This window comes from Maniola hyperantus, chromosome 10 (genome assembly GCF_902806685.2).
Source record: "Maniola hyperantus chromosome 10, iAphHyp1.2, whole genome shotgun sequence".
Classification (NCBI taxonomy): domain Eukaryota; kingdom Metazoa; phylum Arthropoda; class Insecta; order Lepidoptera; family Nymphalidae; genus Maniola; species Maniola hyperantus.
Window position 1 is genome coordinate 12,473,719 of NC_048545.1, and position 18,874 is coordinate 12,492,592.

At 38.7% G+C, this 18,874-nt stretch overlaps 3 protein-coding genes across 3 annotated transcripts; 1 reads left to right on the forward strand and 2 right to left on the reverse strand.

The window, feature by feature from the left end:
- Nucleotides 1-1,149: 1,149 nt before the first annotated feature.
- On the reverse strand, nucleotides 1,150-7,599 carry LOC117986144 (sodium channel protein Nach-like). The gene is made up of 11 exons (XM_069501471.1): nucleotides 7,487-7,599; nucleotides 6,849-7,046; nucleotides 5,829-6,029; nucleotides 5,500-5,635; nucleotides 4,643-4,747; nucleotides 3,368-3,575; nucleotides 3,244-3,296; nucleotides 2,826-2,958; nucleotides 2,524-2,602; nucleotides 2,070-2,188; nucleotides 1,150-1,755 (listed from the first exon to the last, which is right to left on the reverse strand). The coding sequence occupies exons 1-11, from the start codon at nucleotides 7,597-7,599 to the stop codon at nucleotides 1,664-1,666; spliced, it is 1,437 nt and encodes a 478-aa protein (XP_069357572.1). The 3' UTR covers nucleotides 1,150-1,663.
- Nucleotides 7,600-8,810: 1,211 nt separating this feature from the next.
- On the forward strand, nucleotides 8,811-11,474 carry LOC117986145 (probable 2-oxoadipate dehydrogenase complex component E1 homolog). The gene is made up of 4 exons (XM_034972983.2): nucleotides 8,811-9,052; nucleotides 9,926-10,052; nucleotides 10,496-10,661; nucleotides 11,175-11,474. The coding sequence occupies exons 1-4, from the start codon at nucleotides 8,938-8,940 to the stop codon at nucleotides 11,442-11,444; spliced, it is 678 nt and encodes a 225-aa protein (XP_034828874.2). The 5' UTR covers nucleotides 8,811-8,937; the 3' UTR covers nucleotides 11,445-11,474.
- A 950-nt stretch (nucleotides 11,475-12,424) lies between these two features.
- LOC138402927 (sodium channel protein Nach-like) lies at nucleotides 12,425-18,874 on the reverse strand. The gene is made up of 11 exons (XM_069501472.1): nucleotides 18,762-18,874; nucleotides 18,124-18,321; nucleotides 17,104-17,304; nucleotides 16,775-16,910; nucleotides 15,918-16,022; nucleotides 14,643-14,850; nucleotides 14,519-14,571; nucleotides 14,101-14,233; nucleotides 13,799-13,877; nucleotides 13,345-13,463; nucleotides 12,425-13,030 (listed from the first exon to the last, which is right to left on the reverse strand). The coding sequence occupies exons 1-11, from the start codon at nucleotides 18,872-18,874 to the stop codon at nucleotides 12,939-12,941; spliced, it is 1,437 nt and encodes a 478-aa protein (XP_069357573.1). The 3' UTR covers nucleotides 12,425-12,938.

The following is an 18,874-nucleotide window of genomic DNA, read 5'->3' on the forward strand; positions in this document are numbered from 1 at the left end:
AATTTAATTATAGCTCACAAATCATTAATTTAATTTTAGTGCAATGTTAACCTATTAATTATTCTAACAATAGACATATTGTGGTGACAAACCGTAATAAGTATATTATTTAATTAATCTTAAGTAAATGGGAAACCCATGTGGTTTCCTTAAGAGCGTGACCTCTATTTGATGCTTTTTAGTGTCACGTAAAAAATAATGGGCACATGGGTGGAGCCTAGGTCGGCTATGGATGGTATAATGGGAAATGAGAGCAGATTAAAGTGATATTGCGCAAAAAAATGATTTCAGAAAAAAAAATTATGTTTTGGATAACATATTTTTCATAAATTTTGCCTTTTAGATCGCATATCTTCATTTTCAGGTTTCCGTACCAAAAAAGGAAAAAAAGAACCCTTATGTAATCAGTTTGTTGTCTGTCTGCCTGTCTGGCTGTCAAGAAACCTACGGGGCATAATAGTTTTTAACCGACTTCAAAAAAAGGAGGAGGTTCTCAATTCGTCGGAATCTTTTTTTTTTTTTTTTTTTTTTTATGTATGTTCCCCGATTACTCGAAAACGCCTGGACCGATTTTGAAAATTAATTTTTTGTTTGAAAGGGTATACTTCAAAGTTGGTCCCATTTCAATTTGGTGAAGATCTGATGAACATCTTCGAAGATAGATACTGGAACTCCTCAACGAATAAGAGTAAATTGCTCGCGATCAGTGTAATAGCTTAGTAAACAGTAGATTTTTAACCAGTCATAGCATAATTCCATGGGGCCACTAAAAATTGTGAAATAAAAAATTTTTACAAAAAAAATAAAAACCGACTTCGTTACACAAACACTAAAAATTGAAAAATAATTTAATTTTTTACCGAATATATTATGTATACAAGAGTTAATATAGTTCCATAATAATATTTTTTGGGGTCGGTGCCCATGAGGTGCCATTGTGGAGTCCCATAAAAATATGAAGTCTAGACGATTCGCGCAGCTAAAGCTAATTGGCACCGGCACCAAAAAGTATTATTATGGAACTATATTAACTCTTGTATACATAATATATTCGGTAATAAATTAAATTATTTTTCAATTTTTAGTGTTTGTGTAACGAAGTCGGTTTTTATTTTTTTTGTAAATTTTTTTTAATAAATAATATTTTTGATTTATCGTGCAAAATGTCGATAAAACACGATTGTCCGGCCGGAAAACACTTAGCCGGTTTTTTAAGAGATAGAGTGACAGCAATGTTTACAACCGTGTCAATAGGTACCTCATAGCGGGGTGCGTGCGTGTTACTTTTAGGTCGAAGCTCTAAGTGATGTGGTACCTACCTACGCGTGACATTTGATGTAATGTAGGTCGTTCGTGAGGATAGAAGGATAATTTGGGAAAAGAAAGACTTGTCCTCGATTTGGATACTATTTCTGGCAACCGTGGTCGTATCGCTCTTACACAGCCCGCAAAATGAAAGGTTGACCGACGAGCATTGACGAGTCAGTTCTCGTCTCAGTTCTCGATTGATTGATCCGACGGGCAATGCCCATGTAAACGACGTAGCCACAAGTAAAGTTCGACTTCGTGAGTAGCAAGAACTGTAACATTTCCCTTTCCCATTCCTGGTGGAAGTAGCTCTACAGTGCGAAAGTTTAGAAACAGTTTCATCTTCTGATAAGAATCAATTTCGGCGGATACAGAAGAGGTACACCAGCTCGATAATGCTTAGAAGGGAGGCCCCGAAGAACACTCCGCCTATTCCTCCGATGTCCACTGGAAAAAATACATTCCTCCATATTGATCTTGTTAGTACGAAAAAATCAATATTTCCCTGCCAGATCATAATTTACTACCAGAGACGTGGTAGCCTAGTGGTTAGGACGTCCGCCTCTTATTCGGGAGGCCGGAAGTTCGACAAACCAACAACAAACACACTTTCGCATTTATAATATGGGTGATGTGAAGATGGTTTAGAGGTTTTTTAGCGTAGTAGCACACACTGTGTATCCTTAGAAATAGAAAAGTTTTTATTCGTATTTTTATAACGTGCCTTCGAATCATCTGGTGAATCTACCATTAGTACTAACCAACAAGTCCCAGAGTTTCTTTGATAGCCATTCTTCGTATCCTCAAGGATGGGAGGTACGCAAAGCGTATCCTCCCCCGGGTTCCTCTTTTCATCATATCCGGCGTTCTAGGCAGACGTCTGTAAATAAAAAACCGGCCAAGTGCGAGTCAGAATCGCGCACCGAGGGTTCCTTATTAAGGTATTTTTTTCGACATTTTGACCCATAAATCAAAAACCATTATGCATAAAAATAAATAAAAATCTGTTTTAGAATATACAGGTAAAGCCCTTTTTTTCATTTGATACCCCACTTGGTATAGTTATTTTACATTGAAAATTGAAAACAGGATGGACCGTGAAAACCTAGCAGACAGACACACTTTCGCATTTATAATATTAGTATGGATAAAAAAATTAAGTTTTATGATAAAGTTAAATATTATACTTTGAAAGCTTTTATCACTTTTACTCACTTGAGAAAAACATTAATGGCCTTGTATTGGGTCTCATCGCATGCGGTGGGGCAGTCGCACGGATATTCATTCATGTTGTCTGAAAGCATTTAAAAATTATATTTTAAAATTACATCGTGTTTGTGTGTGCGATCGTATACTGTACGTTCGTGCACCTTCATCCGATTAAATTGAATCTTTGAAAGTCGTTGTAGACAAACTTCGTAGCATATGAGATTAGTGCGTAGGACAAACGTGGTAAGGGGACTTTGTTTTAACATATTATGTTGATTGTTGGGGTAGTGAAGTGAAAGTGCACTTACTTTTATTTTCATCCAAACATTTTAGTCCCATTATGTTGCAAGCCGGAGTCCCAACTACAAAAAAGGTATTAAAAATTATAGAATACACTCCCTGACGATCTCGTGGCGCTCTCTCAGTGGACTGGCTCAGATTCTATATAAATTCCCAAATAGCCCCTGCGGAATTTATAATTTCTTAATTGTTTCTGGTCTTGGCCTTGTGGGAGGCTTCAGCCAAGGCTAGTTCTACTCTACCCGACTGTAACAGGAAAAACGTCTGCCAAGCTTCCAGCAAGTTTAGCGTTCCAGTAGGACGACGTATAAAAACTTTAGAGGTAAAAACTGTTAATATATGATGTGTCAGATGTCTGTAGTGTAGCAGGCAGGTGCTGTACTCTTTTTTTTTAATTTATAGACCAGCGCTTGGCTGCAATCAGACCTGGTGGCAAGTCACTGCTGGAAGATCCACCCGTCGATCGAGGGCTGTTCCTTCTTGAGGAGGAAACTTCACATAGACACAGCAAAGATGTCACCTATCCGTCGTTAGTATCTAAGTACTTAGCTCTGCCCACATATTATGTTGTCTAAGAAGTGATGTGTACAGTTGCAGACTGAGGTCTGTGCCAGGTGCCTGCAGAATAGCAGACAAGCGCTGTAGGTATACTGCTGGAAGGGCCACCCCTTGAACGAGGGCCGCTCCTCCTTGAACAGGCAACCTCGCATTGCGGTCGGCAGAGATGCTACTGATGGGTCGTTTACTGTTTGCTCTACCTGAACAAAAAAACCGGCCAAGTGCAAGTCAGACGCGCGACTGAGGGTTCCGTACTACAGTCGTAGTTTTTCGACATTTTGCACGATAAATCAAAAACAATTATGCATAAAAATAAATAAAATTCTGGTTTAGAATGTACAAGTAAAGCCTTTTCATATGATGATACTTGGTTGGTTGGTAATCTTACTTTGAAAGTTGAAATACCAATATTTGTTCATATAAGCACATTTATTTTTTCTTGTGATGTAAGGAACCACCAATTCCCGTTATTTGGATTTTTCCTTTACTTGTGCTATAAAACATACCTACCTGCCAAACCTCATGATTCCTAGGTCAACGGGAAGTACCCTTTAGGTTTACTTGACAGACAGACAGACGGACAGACAGACAGACAGACAGAAAAGTGATCCTTTAAGGGTTCCTTTTTTCCTTTTGAGGTACGGAACCCTGAAAATCCAGCATATTATTATAAGATAGGTATAGTGTGTAGATTGCACTGATTAGAGTGAAGCTTGCGTGAAAACATAAGTAGGTCCTATATAAAGGCTCCATGAGAGAAAACCGCGTCTTGTTATATATCGATAAGTTGCTCTGAAGTCTGAACCGTAACCCCCGTTGGGTCTAGGAAAGTTTTTAATTTACATTGAGCTATTGAATGGGATAACAAGCGTTGATAGCTTAGCCTAGTGCCTAGTGGTAAAAGACATCGCCTCCTATATCGGCGGTCGGAGATCCGATCCCAGGCCTCTATATTTTCAGTGTACCTACGTTTTCTCTACGTTTTAAGCAATTAAATATCGCTTGCTTTTACGGTGAGGAAAATTGTCGTGAGGAACCTGCATGCTTGAGAGTTCTCAATAATGTTCTCAATATCTGCATTTGGCTAGTATCTCAGACTGTGGCCAAACCCTTCTAAGAGATGAGACCAGTTCTTAGTAGTGAGCCGGTGATGGGTTGATCATAATAGTGATAATGATTGAATGAGCTGGGGACTTGATGTTTGGGTTGTAGAATGGTGCCTGCACTTTTAATAAGAACATCATAATTTTTGTGCAAAATTCCTTACTTTCAAAATAGCTTCAAAATCGCTAACAAAATTTATCTTGCAATTGCCACCGCAGATATTTTCAAAAATAATGGAAATAGTGTCATCAGGAGCGTGTACTGTCACCTGAAGTACAAAATATATTATGTATTACATACCTAAGTAATTCCGTTCTTTCTTGTAGGGAACTTTGGGTAAGGAGCACACCACCAAAGGTGTACTTACACGGGCAATTGAAATTACTCAACTCTAGGCCATTTAGTATATTATGACGACACGACCACATAAAGCAATATCCTGCAAACTGCAAGTTACCTATAGGTTTTATGTACCCCATTCTGAAACTTTACCAAGGTAAATTTCTATGTCAGACACAAGTCTGGTTCTACACTCCTCCAGCACTGCACGAGAAAGCTGTGCATGACCTTTAAAGAGGGCGTCACCGTACGGGTGACGCCCTCTTTAAAGGTCTCATCCGCACAGCAATGGATGTTGCTGCCATGAAACATACCATTGATATGCAGGATGAACAGCGTGGGTGATAATACTAAGCCCTGTGGGACGCTATAGCTTTGGTGGGCTTAAGTTCAGAGTAAAAACCGTCCACAACAACTTTGATGCTGCGTCCATCAAGAAAGCTAGCGTCCCAATTACACAGCTTCACGGGTAGTCCGTAGGATGGTAGTTTCGATAGAAGTGCCCTATGCCAAACCCTATCAAAGGCTTTTGCGATATCAAGGCTGAGCGCCAGGGCCTTGTCCCTTGCTGCTATTTTATTTGCTATTTACTTCTATTTACCATTTAAAATTTAACTATGTATTAGCGCTATGTACTTACTACATAAGTGTAAAATAAATTAAATTAAGTGAAAAACTTACATCTATTGTCTTGTTTGCGGTGAAGAGTAAATCGGGAAGACCAATCACTCTATTCACAGTAAGTACACTCTCATTGCCCAGGAGAGCAGAATTGAAGACGTAACATTCACCAAATTCTGTTAGCACTGGATGAAATCTAAAACAATGGTTAAATAATAATGTGTTTCAGAGAACTAAAATAAGCTTGTAGTTCCTTGAAACACATTTTAATTAGCGTACCTACTTGTAAGTTGTATAATATGTCCATATTTGTGTGTAAAAGTAAATTACATAGCCACTGATGTGATCAGTCTCAAGCGCAAAATTATCCAAAATAGAAAAAAACTAACATGTCACAGCATCTGAAATGCTTCCCTCCCCACCAGCAGTCGGTCAACAAATCCGAGCACTTGTATCTGATCTCCTTAACTCCGTGGTCGAAGTTTTCTTCACACGTCTTGTTTGTACAGGCGCCGCAGGCCTTGCAATACCTGGAGTTCCAGTAGGCGACGTCCCTATAAAACTGGCTGAAGCCTATCGGTTTCTTATGCCTGTATAGGTACAAAAGGAGTTTAAGGAATAGGTATATATTTGTGAGTATTCAAAATCAGGCTAATAATCCTTCAAAAGAAGAGGAAGGTAGGCGTGCTTTACCTCATTACTATACTTTATACCTATTTGGTATAACTTGCGTAAGGACATCTAACATCATCGATTAAGCGTTCCGGTAATAGGTAGGTATGTAGAAATCGATAGAATTTTCTTAATAAAACTGCCCCATACCCCTTTCAAGTTAGACAGCTTTTTTTTTCAATAATCATCATAAAGAATGTTTAACAAGTCTTCTCTGTGACAGCGAAATATCACGAAGGTTTACTAAGCTTCAATCTTGGACTGCATCATAACTTACCACCAGATAAGATTGCAGTGAAGGGCTAACTTATACCGCAATTTTTATGTAGGCCGTAACCGAGAATTTCCTGAACTTCCCAAACTCCACAGCATTGAATAACCTAGCGACTAGACCGACGAGGAGCCGTGATAGCCTAGTGGTTAAGACGTCCGCCTCCTATTCGAGAGGTCAGAGTTCGATCCCGAAACTCTAATTTTTCGCAGCTATGTGCGTTTTAGGCAATCAAATATCACTTACTTTAATGGTAAAGGAAAACACCGTGAGGAAACTTGCATACCTAAAGTTCTCCATTATATTCTGGAAGGCATGTGAAATTCGTACTTGGCCAGTGTGGCAGACTATGGCTTCTTTTTCTGTTAGAAGACTCGTGCTCAATAGTGGACAGGTGATGGGTTGACCACGATGATGAGGGTAAATAATCTTCTGAGTATACTCAGTTTACGTACGCCGTACTTACTGTTTCAAATACTTCAGAATCTGGCTACTGTCCATTGAGGCATCACAAACCGTCACTGCCGGGAAGGGAGTCTCCCAATCCAAGTAGTTTGTCTCAACGGAGTAGGAAGCTACGCCTGTGGAGAACAGCTTGAGTGATGACTGCAGGACCGAGCCGGCACCGTAGCAGCACGACATTAATATGCCTGACCAGAATAACCTAAAACGAAAATGAATGGCGAAATATCCAATTGAACATCGTGTGGAATAATGTAAAGCCAATAATTCTCTGAATCATAAGTTTACAAATCATCATCATGGTCAACCCATCGCCGGCTCACTACTGGGCTAGGTCTCCTCTCAGAATGAGAAGGGCTTAGGCCATAGTCCGCCACGCTGGTCAAGTACGGATTAGCAGACTTCACATAGCTTTGAGAACATTATTTAAAACTCTCAGGCTGCTGCACCTGCATGTAGTTTTCCTGACAATGTTTTTTTTTCACCGTTAAAGCAAGTGATATTTAATAATATCTTTAATATTATAATATATACCTACATAGGTATTTAATTATAGTTAATTTAATGATACTTCGATAATACTTATGATAATTGAATTAATGTTTAAACAATAATGATATCTAGATAAGTAGGTATGCCTACCTTTTGAAATAAGGTATACGAGACATCGAAAAAACATTTTGGATCCCATGCAAATTGGTGCTATCCCCAAAATAACCAAGTTGGTTTTTTATATTAGTAAAAAAATTAACCATTTTAGAGCATTATCTAGTACTTCATTAAAAAACCTTAGATTTACGTTGCTTGTATAACAATACGTAGGCTAACGTAGACTGATTGCTGTTCTACATAATAATTTATCAGATAAAAACATGTTATTCGTGCATCTCTAAATGCATTATGCTTGTTAGTTAAAACTGATTACAGAAACTTGGCATGTTCAAACAATAATTAATAATTTTTATTTAATTTTATGGTTAATATTACCGTATAAAGGCCAGTCCTTTATACGGGTTGCCTTTCTAAACTATTACAATTTGAAGGTAATACATAAAGTCTGATTAATTAATTAATTTATTATTTATTTAAACAACTTTATTGTTAACAAAATTACGGAGAGTAAGAATACAGGATACACTTTAAAAAAACAAAGGGCGACCTTATCACTAAAGTGATCTCTGGCAACTCATACTTAGGAACTTAATATTAATTATGTGAATAGATTTCAGTGGCAAAAGTTACTATCAAAGGGGTGGCCATTGATAAGATACCTACTTAATACCAGACATCCTTTGACCTCTATGTATTATTGTTTGTGTGTTTGAGTAAGGTCAATAACCCATATCATGACATATAGCTGTAGACTCATTTAGAACTATCTATATAGTACTCGACAGGTTGAGATGACAATCAGAGTACGAGGTGGGGGCCCGCACACCAGCAGGTGTGCAGCAGCACCCGCGCTATCCCGCACCGGTTTAGCGCGGGGGCTGCGCGGGTGTGCAGGACGTCACCCCCCCTCTACTATTGCCATCTCCACCTGTCGCGCACTAGATGATGCCCGCGTGAATTTAGGGTTATTGAATATTATCTCGTGGGAACTCTCTGTTTTTTCGAGATGAGAAGTACAAAAACACGAGTGGGGATATCTACTCGTGTGGTACAAACCCGTTTACTAAAAGAATGAACCTGGCGTCGATTAAAAATTAAAAAAAAAATTAAAAACTCAAAAAGTGGCAGACAAAAATTCGAAGTAGGTACCTACGTGTATCAGTGACAAAGATGTAATTCCTCGAAAACCTTGACCTTCGTATTCAGCATTTTGCGTAAAGTGTTATCGAAAGCAATAACATTTTATCAAGATATCTGTAATTTGTATGACGCCATTGAACCGAATCTTATACGATACAAATATTATCATCACTGAAAATATAACTATCTTTTTCACTCAAACAACATACGACAGTATGTTTCGAATCGCGAAGCAGTCAACTCCCGCGCAGAATTATGTTCTAAATTAAGAAGCCCTTGAAATTAAAGGAGTTTTGACTTTTGAAATGCTATTGTGAATTTGATAGGAGTGAGAAGGAAACATGATAGGTTTCAGTAAAGTGCGAGTGAGACAGGTCATGAGATGGAAGGAATATTTGAAGTACCATTCAGGAGTAGGAGTGTTCGGGCATCGACCGCGGGAGTCAATTGAATTTGGTATGTTATCAGCTGTTATCACTCATTATCAGTTACAAGCAGTAATTGCACGAATATGCCCCTTATTTTTATTACGATTAGTATGTTTTTGCGTGGCGTACCCTTCGTAATTTTGTTTGCCATGTACTTACCTACTTAATTATAGGATTAGGTACATAGGCGTCGATTCTGATGTTTCGGATATTGTTGAAAGGACAATACGAGAAAGGGCGTTTTGTAAAAAGGTCATATTATATCTACGATCTACACTACAATCCGTGTCAAATCTGTGAACTTATTAGTCATGATCAACCCATTGCCGGCTCACTACAGAGCACGGGTCTCCTGCGACATACCTATATAAAACATATATTAAGTGCATATCATAAATTCTCAACTACACTGATTTCAATTAATAACAAGTATTTCATATTAATTGTAAACACTTTCGTGTCTAATTAGCCCCTAAATAGCTCAACGGTTAAAGGAACGGACTGATATCTGAAAGGTCGCCGCGCCGGTTCAAACCCCACCCGTTGCACTATTGTCGTACCTACTCCTAGCACAAGCTTTACGCTTAGTTGGAGGGGAAAGGGGAATGTTAGTCATCATGATAAACTTGGCTAATATTCTTTTAAAAAAAAAATTATACCTATAAGAAAAAAGTGACTGACTGACTGACTTACTGATGTATCAATGCATAGCTCAAACTACTGGACGCATCGGGCTGAAACTCGGCATGTAGCTATTATAAACTAGACATCCGCTAATAAAGGATTTTTGAAAATTCAACCCTTAAGGGGATAACGTAGGGGTTTGAAATTTGTGTAGTCCACGCGGACCAAGCCGCGGCCATAAAGCTAGTTTATAATATTATAAGTAGGATTGTTTTAGATGTACCAGAAGAAGTGTTGTCGGCCCGTTACGAGAACTGCCGGGCGCAGCAGCTAGTCAACGCGTATCGCACTTACGGCCACCTGCGAGCTAACATTGATAACGTTGACTATAGAAAGGAGACCAGGTATAGTATCATATCATCATGAGCCTCAATAGATCAACGGTTGAGGAGCGGACTGAATTCCGAAAGGTCGGCGGTTCAAACCCCGCCCGTTGCATTATTGTCGTACCTACTCCTAGCACAAGCTTTACGGTTACTTAGAGGGACTTATTAGTTTAGCATAGCTAATATTAGTTTAGCTAATATTAGTAGATAGATCAGTCAGTTAGTCAGCTTTTCCTTTTATATATTTAGAATAACTGATGCCCGCGACTTCGTCCGCGTGGAATTAGGTTTGATTTTCCGGGATTAAAAGTAGCCTATGTCACTCTCCAGGTCTTTATCTATACCCATGCAAAAAGTCACGTCAATCCGTTGCACCTATGCGACGTGATTGAAGGACAAACCAACAAACAAACACTCTTTCGCATTTATAATAAGGGTAGGTACTGATTTTGTATTTCCAGAAGCATCAAGGAGCTCGATTTATCAAGATACGGGCTATCGGGTGATGACGTCGTGGACTCGGGTCTATTGTACGGCCACAATGGAAAACAGACTGCGTACAATCTGCGCGAGAAATTAGAGGGAATTTATTGCGGGCCGATTTCCTACGAATTCTCTTACTTAGAGGTAAGCTCGGGTTATTAAGGTTAATTAACGTGATTAATTACAGTTAGCATGTTATATCCGTAATGCGCTCCTAACAAACGTACAGAGAAAGAGCCAGCGCATGCCATACCTTCGTTATTTTATACAAGCTGAAATGTTTTCTGCGTATTGTCCCCAACACAGGAAGGAACTTTCAGCTAGTTTGTTTGGGTCATGGTGGCTTTGGGAGATAACAGGTAACAAAGGTGTATAAAATTACTTTCCACTTTCGTTTTTTTTTTTTTTTTTTTTTAATTTATTTATTCATATTAATTTTACAGAGTTTCCTACATCTATCTCGCCAAACTGGCCAGTTTGTTGGCGAGGTGGCGCTCTTAATACATAACTTACTACTTAGTAGCTTGGTTCACATTTGAATAAGTATTTAATGCGTAAATAGTTTTAAAGTTATACAGGCGCAAAGGTTAACATAGAAATCTTTAAGTCCGCGAGTTTGAGTCAAATAACGCTTTAAGCAATGGAGTATTGTTTCAGACAGAAGCAGAAAGAGAATGGTTCGCGCAGCGCGTAGAAAGTGGCATGGACATGATAGACGGAGAGAGAAGAATAGAAATACTAAAAGAACTGTTACATTCCCAAGCGTGGGACAAGTTCCTATCAATCAAATACCCAACGGTGAAGAGATACTGCGGGGAAGGCGCTGAATCTCTTCTAACTTTCTTTTCTACTTTGTTCAGGCTAACTACCTCAGGTAAGTCAGTGCAAGACAGTACGCACAGAAAGTTAATGCTATTTAAAAAATGATTTGCATTAACTTTGTGTAAAAGTAAGTTTTAAAAATTACCTAATTTTTAATGTCAGGTAAACAGGTAAGTTTTAATAAACGCCACAGATCACGAAGGTAAGTTTAAGAAAATACAGTAGCCGGCAAGAAATATTGTACATCGACCATTTGAAAGAGGTTTCGACTTCGTAGAGCGTTGTCTCTGTCACTCATACCTATGTGACTTTTATGTCGATCTCAACGACAGAGATAATGCTCTACGAAACCGCTATATCTTACTTACTAAACTTACCTTCGTGATTAAGGTAATATTTCTTGCCGGGTACTGTACTAAGTTTTGTGACTAATAAAATTAATATCAGGTAGGTAAGTTTAAGAATTTATTATTTAGTTGTTTAAATAGTTTTTATTTTATTTAATTAAGTAGATAGTATTACAATTATTCTATTAAATAAACTTAAATCTAAAAAAACAACATTAAATTAAAACTAAAATACTGATGTGAATTTAGTTATTTATTTATATTTTGCGTACCTATTCGATTATTAGTTTATTTTTATACTCTACTCTGTGCTCTACACTCCTGACAAACTTCTCTAAATCTACCTAAGTATACCTCAGGTGGCTGGTGGGATCAAACTTTAAATTGAAAGTAAATTGGATATTATAAAATCAGTTAGTAGTTCTTTGAAAAATAATTTAATTTTTTACCGAATATATTATGTATACAAGAGTTAATATAGTTCCATAATAATATTTTTTGGGGTCGGTGCCCATGAGGTGCCATTGTGGAGTCCCATAAAAATATGAAGTCTAGACGATTCGCGCAGCTAAAGCTAATTGGCACCGGCACCAAAAAGTATTATTATGGAACTATATTAACTCTTGTATACATAATATATTCGGTAATAAATTAAATTATTTTTCAATTTTTAGTGTTTGTGTAACGAAGTCGGTTTTTATTTTTTTTGTAAATTTTTTTTAATAAATAATATTTTTGATTTATCGTGCAAAATGTCGATAAAACACGATTGTCCGGCCGGAAAACACTTAGCCGGTTTTTTAAGAGATAGAGTGACAGCAATGTTTACAACCGTGTCAATAGGTACCTCATAGCGGGGTGCGTGCGTGTTACTTTTAGGTCGAAGCTCTAAGTGATGTGGTACCTACCTACGCGTGACATTTGATGTAATGTAGGTCGTTCGTGAGGATAGAAGGATAATTTGGGAAAAGAAAGACTTGTCCTCGATTTGGATACTATTTCTGGCAACCGTGGTCGTATCGCTCTTACACAGCCCGCAAAATGAAAGGTTGACCGACGAGCATTGACGAGTCAGTTCTCGTCTCAGTTCTCGATTGATTGATCCGACGGGCAATGCCCATGTAAACGACGTAGCCACAAGTAAAGTTCGACTTCGTGAGTAGCAAGAACTGTAACATTTCCCTTTCCCATTCCTGGTGGAAGTAGCTCTACAGTGCGAAAGTTTAGAAACAGTTTCATCTTCTGATAAGAATCAATTTCGGCGGATACAGAAGAGGTACACCAGCTCGATAATGCTTAGAAGGGAGGCCCCGAAGAACACTCCGCCTATTCCTCCGATGTCCACTGGAAAAAATACATTCCTCCATATTGATCTTGTTAGTACGAAAAAATCAATATTTCCCTGCCAGATCATAATTTACTACCAGAGACGTGGTAGCCTAGTGGTTAGGACGTCCGCCTCTTATTCGGGAGGCCGGAAGTTCGACAAACCAACAACAAACACACTTTCGCATTTATAATATGGGTGATGTGAAGATGGTTTAGAGGTTTTTTAGCGTAGTAGCACACACTGTGTATCCTTAGAAATAGAAAAGTTTTTATTCGTATTTTTATAACGTGCCTTCGAATCATCTGGTGAATCTACCATTAGTACTAACCAACAAGTCCCAGAGTTTCTTTGATAGCCATTCTTCGTATCCTCAAGGATGGGAGGTACGCAAAGCGTATCCTCCCCCGGGTTCCTCTTTTCATCATATCCGGCGTTCTAGGCAGACGTCTGTAAATAAAAAACCGGCCAAGTGCGAGTCAGAATCGCGCACCGAGGGTTCCTTATTAAGGTATTTTTTTCGACATTTTGACCCATAAATCAAAAACCATTATGCATAAAAATAAATAAAAATCTGTTTTAGAATATACAGGTAAAGCCCTTTTTTTCATTTGATACCCCACTTGGTATAGTTATTTTACATTGAAAATTGAAAACAGGATGGACCGTGAAAACCTAGCAGACAGACACACTTTCGCATTTATAATATTAGTATGGATAAAAAAATTAAGTTTTATGATAAAGTTAAATATTATACTTTGAAAGCTTTTATCACTTTTACTCACTTGAGAAAAACATTAATGGCCTTGTATTGGGTCTCATCGCATGCGGTGGGGCAGTCGCACGGATATTCATTCATGTTGTCTGAAAGCATTTAAAAATTATATTTTAAAATTACATCGTGTTTGTGTGTGCGATCGTATACTGTACGTTCGTGCACCTTCATCCGATTAAATTGAATCTTTGAAAGTCGTTGTAGACAAACTTCGTAGCATATGAGATTAGTGCGTAGGACAAACGTGGTAAGGGGACTTTGTTTTAACATATTATGTTGATTGTTGGGGTAGTGAAGTGAAAGTGCACTTACTTTTATTTTCATCCAAACATTTTAGTCCCATTATGTTGCAAGCCGGAGTCCCAACTACAAAAAAGGTATTAAAAATTATAGAATACACTCCCTGACGATCTCGTGGCGCTCTCTCAGTGGACTGGCTCAGATTCTATATAAATTCCCAAATAGCCCCTGCGGAATTTATAATTTCTTAATTGTTTCTGGTCTTGGCCTTGTGGGAGGCTTCAGCCAAGGCTAGTTCTACTCTACCCGACTGTAACAGGAAAAACGTCTGCCAAGCTTCCAGCAAGTTTAGCGTTCCAGTAGGACGACGTATAAAAACTTTAGAGGTAAAAACTGTTAATATATGATGTGTCAGATGTCTGTAGTGTAGCAGGCAGGTGCTGTACTCTTTTTTTTTAATTTATAGACCAGCGCTTGGCTGCAATCAGACCTGGTGGCAAGTCACTGCTGGAAGATCCACCCGTCGATCGAGGGCTGTTCCTTCTTGAGGAGGAAACTTCACATAGACACAGCAAAGATGTCACCTATCCGTCGTTAGTATCTAAGTACTTAGCTCTGCCCACATATTATGTTGTCTAAGAAGTGATGTGTACAGTTGCAGACTGAGGTCTGTGCCAGGTGCCTGCAGAATAGCAGACAAGCGCTGTAGGTATACTGCTGGAAGGGCCACCCCTTGAACGAGGGCCGCTCCTCCTTGAACAGGCAACCTCGCATTGCGGTCGGCAGAGATGCTACTGATGGGTCGTTTACTGTTTGCTCTACCTGAACAAAAAAACCGGCCAAGTGCAAGTCAGACGCGCGACTGAGGGTTCCGTACTACAGTCGTAGTTTTTCGACATTTTGCACGATAAATCAAAAACAATTATGCATAAAAATAAATAAAATTCTGGTTTAGAATGTACAAGTAAAGCCTTTTCATATGATGATACTTGGTTGGTTGGTAATCTTACTTTGAAAGTTGAAATACCAATATTTGTTCATATAAGCACATTTATTTTTTCTTGTGATGTAAGGAACCACCAATTCCCGTTATTTGGATTTTTCCTTTACTTGTGCTATAAAACATACCTACCTGCCAAACCTCATGATTCCTAGGTCAACGGGAAGTACCCTTTAGGTTTACTTGACAGACAGACAGACGGACAGACAGACAGACAGACAGAAAAGTGATCCTTTAAGGGTTCCTTTTTTCCTTTTGAGGTACGGAACCCTGAAAATCCAGCATATTATTATAAGATAGGTATAGTGTGTAGATTGCACTGATTAGAGTGAAGCTTGCGTGAAAACATAAGTAGGTCCTATATAAAGGCTCCATGAGAGAAAACCGCGTCTTGTTATATATCGATAAGTTGCTCTGAAGTCTGAACCGTAACCCCCGTTGGGTCTAGGAAAGTTTTTAATTTACATTGAGCTATTGAATGGGATAACAAGCGTTGATAGCTTAGCCTAGTGCCTAGTGGTAAAAGACATCGCCTCCTATATCGGCGGTCGGAGATCCGATCCCAGGCCTCTATATTTTCAGTGTACCTACGTTTTCTCTACGTTTTAAGCAATTAAATATCGCTTGCTTTTACGGTGAGGAAAATTGTCGTGAGGAACCTGCATGCTTGAGAGTTCTCAATAATGTTCTCAATATCTGCATTTGGCTAGTATCTCAGACTGTGGCCAAACCCTTCTAAGAGATGAGACCAGTTCTTAGTAGTGAGCCGGTGATGGGTTGATCATAATAGTGATAATGATTGAATGAGCTGGGGACTTGATGTTTGGGTTGTAGAATGGTGCCTGCACTTTTAATAAGAACATCATAATTTTTGTGCAAAATTCCTTACTTTCAAAATAGCTTCAAAATCGCTAACAAAATTTATCTTGCAATTGCCACCGCAGATATTTTCAAAAATAATGGAAATAGTGTCATCAGGAGCGTGTACTGTCACCTGAAGTACAAAATATATTATGTATTACATACCTAAGTAATTCCGTTCTTTCTTGTAGGGAACTTTGGGTAAGGAGCACACCACCAAAGGTGTACTTACACGGGCAATTGAAATTACTCAACTCTAGGCCATTTAGTATATTATGACGACACGACCACATAAAGCAATATCCTGCAAACTGCAAGTTACCTATAGGTTTTATGTACCCCATTCTGAAACTTTACCAAGGTAAATTTCTATGTCAGACACAAGTCTGGTTCTACACTCCTCCAGCACTGCACGAGAAAGCTGTGCATGACCTTTAAAGAGGGCGTCACCGTACGGGTGACGCCCTCTTTAAAGGTCTCATCCGCACAGCAATGGATGTTGCTGCCATGAAACATACCATTGATATGCAGGATGAACAGCGTGGGTGATAATACTAAGCCCTGTGGGACGCTATAGCTTTGGTGGGCTTAAGTTCAGAGTAAAAACCGTCCACAACAACTTTGATGCTGCGTCCATCAAGAAAGCTAGCGTCCCAATTACACAGCTTCACGGGTAGTCCGTAGGATGGTAGTTTCGATAGAAGTGCCCTATGCCAAACCCTATCAAAGGCTTTTGCGATATCAAGGCTGAGCGCCAGGGCCTTGTCCCTTGCTGCTATTTTATTTGCTATTTACTTCTATTTACCATTTAAAATTTAACTATGTATTAGCGCTATGTACTTACTACATAAGTGTAAAATAAATTAAATTAAGTGAAAAACTTACATCTATTGTCTTGTTTGCGGTGAAGAGTAAATCGGGAAGACCAATCACTCTATTCACAGTAAGTACACTCTCATTGCCCAGGAGAGCAGAATTGAAGACGTAACATTCACCAAATTCTGTTAGCACTGGATGAAATCTAAAACAATGGTTAAATAATAATGTGTTTCAGAGAACTAAAATAAGCTTGTAGTTCCTTGAAACACATTTTAATTAGCGTACCTACTTGTAAGTTGTATAATATGTCCATATTTGTGTGTAAAAGTAAATTACATAGCCACTGATGTGATCAGTCTCAAGCGCAAAATTATCCAAAATAGAAAAAAACTAACATGTCACAGCATCTGAAATGCTTCCCTCCCCACCAGCAGTCGGTCAACAAATCCGAGCACTTGTATCTGATCTCCTTAACTCCGTGGTCGAAGTTTTCTTCACACGTCTTGTTTGTACAGGCGCCGCAGGCCTTGCAATACCTGGAGTTCCAGTAGGCGACGTCCCTATAAAACTGGCTGAAGCCTATCGGTTTCTTATGCCTGTATAGGTACAAAAGGAGTTTAAGGAATAGGTATATATTTGTGAGTATTCAAAATCAGGCTAATAATCCTTCAAAAGAAGAGGAAGGTAGGCGTGCTTTACCTCATTACTATACTTTATACCTATTTGGTATAACTTGCGTAAGGACATCTAACATCATCGATTAAGCGTTCCGGTAATAGGTAGGTATGTAGAAATCGATAGAATTTTCTTAATAAAACTGCCCCATACCCCTTTCAAGTTAGACAGCTTTTTTTTTCAATAATCATCATAAAGAATGTTTAACAAGTCTTCTCTGTGACAGCGAAATATCACGAAGGTTTACTAAGCTTCAATCTTGGACTGCATCATAACTTACCACCAGATAAGATTGCAGTGAAGGGCTAACTTATACCGCAATTTTTATGTAGGCCGTAACCGAGAATTTCCTGAACTTCCCAAACTCCACAGCATTGAATAACCTAGCGACTAGACCGACGAGGAGCCGTGATAGCCTAGTGGTTAAGACGTCCGCCTCCTATTCGAGAGGTCAGAGTTCGATCCCGAAACTCTAATTTTTCGCAGCTATGTGCGTTTTAGGCAATCAAATATCACTTACTTTAATGGTAAAGGAAAACACCGTGAGGAAACTTGCATACCTAAAGTTCTCCATTATATTCTGGAAGGCATGTGAAATTCGTACTTGGCCAGTGTGGCAGACTATGGCTTCTTTTTCTGTTAGAAGACTCGTGCTCAATAGTGGACAGGTGATGGGTTGACCACGATGATGAGGGTAAATAATCTTCTGAGTATACTCAGTTTACGTACGCCGTACTTACTGTTTCAAATACTTCAGAATCTGGCTACTGTCCATTGAGGCATCACAAACCGTCACTGCCGGGAAGGGAGTCTCCCAATCCAAGTAGTTTGTCTCAACGGAGTAGGAAGCTACGCCTGTGGAGAACAGCTTGAGTGATGACTGCAGGACCGAGCCGGCACCGTAGCAGCACGACATTAATATGCCTGACCAGAATAACCTAAAACGAAAATGAATGGCGAAATATCCAATTGAACATCGTGTGGAATAATGTAAAGCCAATAATTCTCTGAATCATAAGTTTACAAATCATCATCATGGTCAACCCATCGCCGGCTCACTACTGGGCTAGGTCTCCTCTCAGAATGAGAAGGGCTTAGGCCATAGTCCGCCACGCTGGTCAAGTACGGATTAGCAGACTTCACATAGCTTTGAGAACATTATTTAAAACTCTCAGGCTGCTGCACCTGCATGTAGTTTTCCTGACAATGTTTTTTTTTCACCGTTAAAGCAAGTGATATTTAATAATATCTTTAATATTATAATATATACCTACATAGGTATTTAATTATAGTTAATTTAATGATACTTCGATAATACTTATGATAATTGAATTAATGTTTAAACAATAATGATATCTAGATAAGTAGGTATGCCTACCTTTTGAAATAAGGTATACGAGACATCGAAAAAACATTTTGGATCCCATGCAAATTGGTGCTATCCCCAAAATAACCAAGTTGGTTTTTTATATTAGTAAAAAAATTAACCAT

What these genes read in the sequence shown, in the direction of transcription:
- LOC117986145 (XM_034972983.2), top strand. Translation starts at nt 8,938, where the DNA reads ATGATAGGTTTCAGTAAAGTGCGAGTGAGACAGGTCATGAGATGGAAG. An exon ending in GACTATAGAAAGGAGACCAG is followed by an intron (nt 10,053 to 10,495) that starts GTATAGTATCAT and finishes TTGTATTTCCAG; the next exon opens with AAGCATCAAGGAGCTCGATT. An exon ending in ACGAATTCTCTTACTTAGAG is followed by an intron (nt 10,662 to 11,174) that starts GTAAGCTCGGGT and finishes GTATTGTTTCAG; the next exon opens with ACAGAAGCAGAAAGAGAATG.
- LOC138402927 (XM_069501472.1), bottom strand. Translation starts at nt 18,874, where the DNA reads ATGGTTAATTTTTTTACTAATATAAAAAACCAACTTGGTTATTTTGGG. An exon ending in CATTTCAGATGCTGTGACAT is followed by an intron (nt 16,911 to 17,103) that starts GTTAGTTTTTTT and finishes CCATTGTTTTAG; the next exon opens with ATTTCATCCAGTGCTAACAG. An exon ending in AGAAACTCTGGGACTTGTTG is followed by an intron (nt 13,031 to 13,344) that starts GTTAGTACTAAT and finishes TATTTTTTCCAG; the next exon opens with TGGACATCGGAGGAATAGGC.
- LOC117986144 (XM_069501471.1), bottom strand. Translation starts at nt 7,599, where the DNA reads ATGGTTAATTTTTTTACTAATATAAAAAACCAACTTGGTTATTTTGGG. An exon ending in CGTATACCTTATTTCAAAAG is followed by an intron (nt 7,047 to 7,486) that starts GTAGGCATACCT and finishes TTTTCGTTTTAG; the next exon opens with GTTATTCTGGTCAGGCATAT. An exon ending in ATTCTGAAGTATTTGAAACA is followed by an intron (nt 6,030 to 6,848) that starts GTAAGTACGGCG and finishes GTACCTATACAG; the next exon opens with GCATAAGAAACCGATAGGCT.